The sequence below is a fragment of the Papaver somniferum genome, chromosome 11 (assembly GCF_003573695.1).
Source record: "Papaver somniferum cultivar HN1 chromosome 11, ASM357369v1, whole genome shotgun sequence".
In the NCBI taxonomy this organism is placed as follows: Eukaryota; Viridiplantae; Streptophyta; class Magnoliopsida; order Ranunculales; family Papaveraceae; genus Papaver; species Papaver somniferum.
Window position 1 is genome coordinate 133,766,760 of NC_039368.1, and position 7,525 is coordinate 133,774,284.

At 37.3% G+C, this 7,525-nt stretch overlaps 1 protein-coding gene across 3 annotated transcripts; it reads right to left on the reverse strand.

The window, feature by feature from the left end:
- Positions 1-271: 271 nt before the first annotated feature.
- Positions 272-6,122, reverse strand: LOC113321019 (alpha-glucosidase 2-like). Of its 3 annotated transcripts, none has more exons than XM_026568899.1 (23): positions 5,947-6,119; positions 5,513-5,785; positions 5,323-5,391; positions 5,101-5,238; positions 4,893-5,010; positions 4,719-4,801; positions 4,537-4,632; positions 4,263-4,431; positions 4,044-4,186; positions 3,875-3,961; positions 3,602-3,787; positions 3,345-3,512; positions 3,109-3,229; positions 2,932-3,001; positions 2,707-2,794; positions 2,438-2,558; positions 2,097-2,290; positions 1,874-1,982; positions 1,605-1,760; positions 1,349-1,454; positions 1,037-1,213; positions 789-934; positions 272-697 (listed from the first exon to the last, which is right to left on the reverse strand). In XM_026568899.1, exons 2-23 carry the CDS (start codon positions 5,729-5,731, stop codon positions 504-506), a joined length of 2,958 nt encoding a protein of 985 aa, XP_026424684.1. In that variant the 5' UTR covers positions 5,732-5,785; positions 5,947-6,119; the 3' UTR covers positions 272-503. The 3 variants fall into 3 exon arrangements, with proteins under 3 accessions (XP_026424684.1, XP_026424683.1, XP_026424685.1); XM_026568898.1 differs by having other exon boundaries at positions 5,907-6,119; XM_026568900.1 differs by lacking the exons at positions 272-697; positions 789-934 and having other exon boundaries at positions 1,075-1,213; positions 1,343-1,454; positions 5,907-6,122.
- Positions 6,123-7,525: the final 1,403 nt, after the last annotated feature.

The window sequence follows — 7,525 nt, forward strand, 5'->3', positions numbered from 1 at the left end:
GTTAAAATTTAAAAAATTAAGAATTATCTTTTAGGTTAATATATTTTTAACATATTTATAAAATAATAAATTATTAAATTATCGATTAAGTAATATCTCTTTAAAATAATAGAATTAGGGTAGTCCCAAGCCTATTATTTTATAGAAGTTTTACTGTAATTTACTTCTTAATGTATCCTGGAAAGTTTGGGCATCAAAACCTTAGGTTCTTGAACATGGGCTACTAGGCTATTTCCTAACAAGTTATCTAACAACATCTGACCATATCAAATGATGTGAACTAGATCATCTCAATAACAATTTGTAATTCTCCAACCTATACAAACAAGCTCATATACTTGCAATTCATAAACTGCACTAGTTTCCGCTATTCAATGTAATGACGGATCTAAAGCAGAAGTCCATTACATAAAAACATGCCAGCAGTCGTGATAATGCATGTTTGTTTCCTTTGAAACTGGAGTCTGATCTGCTAGTAACTTAAAGAACATCTGTGAGAACAACTATGAGATTGTTCTCACCTCATATTGATGGAAGATTTTCAGTGGTGATTCCTTTGAAACTGGCCTTTCTTCGGACCATAGCTCCAAGTTAACTGTTCCTGTTCCCCAATGCACCATACACTTTGCAACCTCGCCCAGGTTGAATCGGTTCACTAAACCAATCCCCAAATGTTTGTCGAATAATATCCATTCTCCTGAAAAGAAATTAAGAATAACATCATATCTCAGCTTCATAATCTGATAGAACTGAAAATGGTACATAAAATTCAAATAAACGGAAGGTACCGTTAGGCCGCATGTCTCCTTCAAAGAATTGCTCATCAGCTCCTGGCCATAATTCATGCTTAGACCCATTGATAGAAACAAATGACACATAAACTTCTGTTGGGTGCAAAAGGGTGAAGACTGGGTGCACTCGCAAGCAGACCATCCTATAATGGAAAAATTTCAGATAAGAGGAATATGTTAGAATTTCAGCTCGGCAAGAAATAGTGTTGCTCAACATCAAGTAGCTATATATGTTTATGACAAACCTTGAAAATCCACCAGAGCCAGCACCAATGTTTCGAGTAATAATACCAGAGTCGATTCGGATAACCTTGGGATCAGTTTTTGGAATGGATATCTGGCGCTCAAGAACTAATCCACCACCAATATCTCCTTCTAAGCTACGAGACTCTTCCTCCTCCCCTGCCAGCCCAACGGTTCTTCTGCAATAACAGTAATGGCAAACACTTCAAAATACAGAACCCATTTCTGACGGTAATTACTTGTTAGCATGAAAAACTCAGGTTGCAGCACATTATTGTTATATGGGCATATGTCAAACACAACTGTACCCTTACTCAATGACAGTATATTTTTCAGAACACCCTGCAGATCGATACTCGACGGCACTGTATTCTTCGTATCCGTCCACTTCTTCAACCATGTTATGGAGCCACTGAGTTCCTGAAACAAATCTTTCAAAAGTTATAATCTAGTAACTCCATGGAATATTATTTGTCCAATCATATTAAATTTTACTATGGCATCCACAAATTGTGCTCAGAGCAGAACTAGAAAAGGGTAAGTCAGTATGGATAAGTACATGAACTATACCTGAAGGAAGATGCTGCATAGAAATCATTCTACCACCAATCCAAGGCAGTATTTTGAGAGCCCAATCATCGCTTTTGAGTTCTACAGGAGTCTTAGAAAGTTCTACTCCTTTACTCTCTGAAACCTCCTCCACGTCGGGAATTTGCTCAGCGCATTCTGCACTTTCCAACACAAAATATTGGACTAAAATTATGCTAAAAAAGAAATGAGATGAAATCTACAATCATGCTTACAAGAAAATCAATCGTACGAGACAGAGTAAATATTACCTATACGATTCTTGTATTGCTCCTGGCTAGTGGATATTAATTTGGAAATCTCAACATCTGAAGGCATTTTAATTTGCAGGACTTCTCCATCCATTCCAAATGCATCAACCTTTTCAATAAAAAAAATACATTAGAAAGAGGATGCAATTTTTCAGAAAACTTGATTGGTTCGAACTTCTGTTGCTTTCCAACAGTTGAGCTTTATAGCAGGAACTGAACATACCATAGCATTTCGGCCGAGCAACAATTGAACATGCAAACGTCGCTTTGGTCTAGTCCAGGACCCTTCAGTTTTAGAAACTTTTACTGTAACAACTGAGGACTGAAGCTCTGCAGCATAATATGTAAGCAAGTATCCCCCTTCACTGAACTCATATCCATCACCTTCGTCCTCGTAGAGCACACCTTCAGCTTTCCCTATACAAATCACTCAACTTGTAACAGTGCTAACAAGTATAGATTTATTAAAATGAGAACAAGGAAAAAGTTAATGCTGAGCTGGTCTAAGATTCTACAGCATAGTAATGGAGTTGTCTAATAGCAATAACACCATAGCCACATTACCATGTTGATCTAAAGCCACAATGAGTGACAAGTCATCTGTTGCATTTGCTTCATCAACATGTTGCACAGGAAGACCCACGGGAATTATCGATCCACCTTGCAAATAGAGTGTTGGCAAGTCCTGCATTATCCAATGCAGGAAAAAAAGAAAAGAAGAGTAAGGGCGATTTTTTTTTTAATGCATTATCATATTACAGAAAGCATCCACATAATGTCATAATCTATGTTTAATTTTGAAGCATTAGTTACTAGTGCATCCAGACGCTTACGGGATGAGAGTCATCAAAATCAAAACTCAACCAAATGCCTTTAGGAAGTACATGAGGCAACGCATCTGAGCCCTGATCACGGAAAGTGCTGATTACCAAACCAACATGAATATTATTAGCAACACCAGAAATAACAGTAAGTGGAGCTGTTGGAAAATCGTATAAACCCTCGCACAACCTAACAAGATCTATGAAACATCCCAATGAGTATCAAGAGAGCTCTACCTTGCATGTACTAGAAGTTTCCCCAGCAGGAACGAATTCTCAATGCTCCTTAATTTGGGATCTTTAGGATCTGCACAAGCCAGAAAGGAAATAACATGACTCCATTTACATGGAAATTAAAAGTATTCTCCACAAACAAAAAATCTAGATTCAATGAACTGTTGAGAAAGAATTTACCAGCAAAAAAGATTGGAGTGGCAACAGGAATACCCTTTGTATGTGAAAAATAGAAAAGTGTGTATATGTGATGGATAAGGCGGTAGCGCCTCAACAGAGCCAAGCGACATACTTCTTCACACTAACGGGAGAAATGAAATGCAAGTTAGTCCTAATAGAAAGCAATAAGGCAGTCAGAAGCACTAGCTTCTTCCTAAGATTAGGGTGTTTATGAGTTTACTAAGAAAACAACAAACCTCCTTCCCGAAAGACCATGGCTCATGATCAACAGTGCCCTTTTCCGAATGACCTCGGCAAAAAGGAAACATCGCACCCACTCCCATCCATCTTCCAAAAAGCTTAGGTGTTGCATCCCCACCAAACCCACCAATATCTGGACCGGATAATGGCTGACCACTAAGACCCTGGCAATAAGAAATCCAATCTTTATCAATATAAAGACTAACTTAGAAACCCATCCTATTCACTTTTTGCTGTCAGACTAAAAACTTACCAATTGAAGTACCATAGTTACACTCATATGGAGGTGCTCCCAAGTGGACAGGTTATCCCCAGTCCAAGTTGCAGCATACCTTTGGCTACCTATAAAGCCAGCTCTAGTAAGAACGAAGGGACGCTTTTTCTCATTAGCCAGTTTCATTCCCTCGAATGTTGATCTGGCCATCAGCATACCATAAACCTAATAGCGCAATCCATGTGAAAGCCATATGTTCAGACTTTGCAATATAATAGAAGTTCTGTAACTAGAGCAAAATAAGTAAACTACATTGTGATAATGCAAATGATTCTGATGTCCACCAACTTCAGCATCTCCTCTGTGGATGTTGCTCTCAGGCATCGTCTTTGTAACGGTCTGCAGATTGCAAGAAAAACAACTTGAAATCAAAACCTATAGAAGAAATAGCAAGTTACTGATGATGAGTTACGAGCTTTACATCGAATACAGCAGGTTCATTCATGTCGTTCCATATTCCATCAACACCATTTGCAGCGAAGTCTTTGACTAAATTGCCCCACCACAAGCGTGTTTTCTCTTGTGTATAGTCAGGAAAGACGCATGGCCCGGGCCACACACCCCCTACAAAAGAGCCAGAAAGGACTAATGCTCAGAATGCTCCAATAACGTACAAGGCAAGGGGGATTCAAGAGCTTACCAACAAAAGGTTGTCCGTCTGCTTTCTGAACCCAAACATCATTTGCAGAGCCACTGTCATAAGCGAAATAACCTTCTTCATGTTTGATCCCTGGGTCGAGCATCCAGATTGCTTTGAATCCATTATTATGAAGGTCGTTCACCAGAGTTTTCGGTTGAGAGAAACGCTCCTGTTAACATTATCAGTTTTTAAGATTTCATAGAAGAACAAAAAAGAATTTCAATAACGAAAAACAAGAACCATATTGGAATATATCATAATCACATTCATATACTTTGTCAAAGGTGAAACAGCGAAAGCCGTCCATGTAATCAATGTCCATCCATATGACATCACAAGGTATTTTCTTCTCCCGGAATGTTCTTGCGACCTACATACATACACACAAGATCAAGTTAAACTGATTTATGCTATAATATTATTGAAAAGAAAATAGATTTTAAGCAGTATAATTACTTCAAGGACCCTTGCATCTGAGAGGTAGCTGTAACGACATTGGTGGTATCCTAATGACCACTTTGGAGGCATAAATACAGTTCCTGCATAAAGAAGGTTTCATCAGTTTAGGAACCAAGCAAAATACAAAGAAATGAAGGGGGACATATTTTAAATGGGTTTCCAAGAAATAACCAATGGCGCGAGACAACGTTTGGAGGACTGCAGTTGGAGAGGCCAATGGACCAAATGTAATGACAGGATGATGAGCTAGAGCTTTAATTTTTATTGTCGACTCCTTCCGCAAGTCTATCTGTTTATGTATGTTAGCCATTTGAGTTGACAATATCATATACATCCATGAGAAACAATCTCAGACATAAAAAGGAAATTCATATTAAACCTCGCAACGTTGCGTTGTGTCTGCAAGGACTCCCAGTGCCTCCCCATTCGGGAGAACGGCTAGCACCCAAGGATGTGACTGATACAAGGATGTTGTTCCTGGACCATAACCCCATGCATCCGTGTTCCAAGTAAAAACCTGTAATTTTTAAAAAAATGCTTATAAAGAATACTTATCACAAGCAGTTCAAATGATTGAAAGAAAAAGGAAATATTGACTTACTCTCTTTCCCGTCCGTTCAAGCTGTCCACTAACTTCTCCGGTTCCATACAAAGAGGTTCCCGTTGGAAGCTAAATCAAATCATCAAAGCAAAAAATAGGACCACGACGATCGAGTTAGTCTAAATCTTCGGAAACATGTATTCGCAAGATCACAACCCGTGAGAAATTAAACAGCATCATAATCCATTACCTCTATGCTAATAATTTGCTGGCCATCGGCACATTCAAAAGTGGGGATATATGCAGGCACCACACTTTGAACCATGAGCAGCGGCGTGTCTCTAACTTTGGGATTAGTAAATGAAATACTTGGATATGCTGCACTCTTATCATTTCCAGAACAATCAAATCGAAAAACCCACTCCTCCATAATTGGTTCAAAACCCATTTTTCTTTTGGATTCACCCATCTTGCTCTCAAATGTTTCACGAATCCTCTTCACTCTACATGCCAAAATTGTATTCTGAAGCAAAAACAAATACGAGATCAGATATATATATTCAATATCAAGCATACCACAAACCAAACACAGAATCCTAAAATGTTAGACTATCAGAAATTATTATTATCATGACAAAGCTAACCTCAAGATTGGATTCAGATCAGTAGCAGGAATGAACAAACCTTTGGATCAACTTTGCAGAGTGTTTAAGTAATGGATTGATTGGGTTCAGGAGGATTTTAAAGGTCTACTAATTGATGAGATAAGATTGATCGACAGTCTCTCTAGATTCCAGTACATGTATTTGTGCACAAATGTTGCAACTTCTTCACTAATGCTAGTTAGTGGGAAGATTAGTTGATATTCCGTTTGGGAAAATCAAGAGTCAACACCAACTATTTAATTAATTAATTTACATAGATTTATTTTTATAATCCTAATCCTGAATTATCATGGGTGTTTTACCTCGTGGCGGGGATATGTTTTTTGAAAACAAAATCTGTGTCGTCATGAATGAGCTGGTAATATATGACCAGGACCGCGGACTGACCTAAATCAAGCTCTGTGGGATCCACTGTCTAAACGGGTCGGTTAGACTCGTCACATCATTGACCCGCCAAACTGCCAAAACCGCCATATCAAGTGGTGGAATTAACTTAAATGGATAAAAAAAAAAAAAAAAAATTGGTTGGTTGGTTAGCATTTGAAACTTTTTCCATTACACTTTGGACACAGACAATTAACACTAAGAGTATCTCCAACGGGACTAGCAAAACTTCTTAAAAATCAGGCCACATAGGATTTGTGAAGATTTTTTAAAAATTACTTCTCCAATAGGAACGTGGTGTTGGATGCGAAGATGACTTGGCGCGGTAGTTATCAACACATCCTCTACCCATCCTCTGGTTCCAGAGGTTTTGCTTCTTCACCATTTTTCTCCAAACTTTATAATTTTTATCCCGATTGAAAAGCCATATCTTTTTCTATAGTTTTGTATACGCAGAACAATTTCCCATTAACGGGTTCACTTGAAACTTCATGATTGTGAAAGTATATTAAACTGAAAGTTTAACAAAAGGACACAAGACAGTATTTGAAATTGGCAAACGATTAACTTCACTGAAATGAGAGATTGATGGTATTGGCAATATTAAAATAAATTAAAATTCTGATTTTTTCCTAATTAATCTTAATAGATTTTATATTTATTTGTGATTAATTAACTAAACCAGTTTAGTTAAAATTAGTTTGATTTCATGATTAATCACGATCATCACAAAACAATACGTAATACATCAAACATGATTAATACTGATTATTTAGGATAATTCACAAAATAAGTTGTTTAGCCAGTAAAAATCGTACAAGTGAACATTTGATTTAACCTCAATCATATACGGTTGGAGACGAGTTTTATTTTCCTCCTAATATTAAGGCTTTTTAAAGATAAAACCCTTCAAGGATGTCTTTAGAAGACATCCACGTAGGAAGCTAAGGAAATCCCATTGGAGATGCTCTAACATCAATATCATCGACAATATCCACCACCACCACGACAATTTTATAATTCTTTTAGTTTTCAAAGTAGATTTAGCCTTCCTTTCAAATTAATATTACAAAATTTATCTTTATGAGGTTGGATGGATCTAACTATTTGGTTTGGAAATATCAGCATTTATCACTCCTTATCTGTGTTAAATTTATGAATTTGTTGATGAATCTATTCCTCAAGAAGCCCCTACTTTTATCGTCAACAGTGTT

What these genes read in the sequence shown, in the direction of transcription:
- LOC113321019 (XM_026568899.1), bottom strand. Translation starts at nt 5,731, where the DNA reads ATGGGTGAATCCAAAAGAAAAATGGGTTTTGAACCAATTATGGAGGAG. An exon ending in ACACAACGCAACGTTGCGAG is followed by an intron (nt 5,011 to 5,100) that starts GTTTAATATGAA and finishes ATACATAAACAG; the next exon opens with ATAGACTTGCGGAAGGAGTC. An exon ending in AGACGGACAACCTTTTGTTG is followed by an intron (nt 4,187 to 4,262) that starts GTAAGCTCTTGA and finishes GCTCTTTTGTAG; the next exon opens with GGGGTGTGTGGCCCGGGCCA.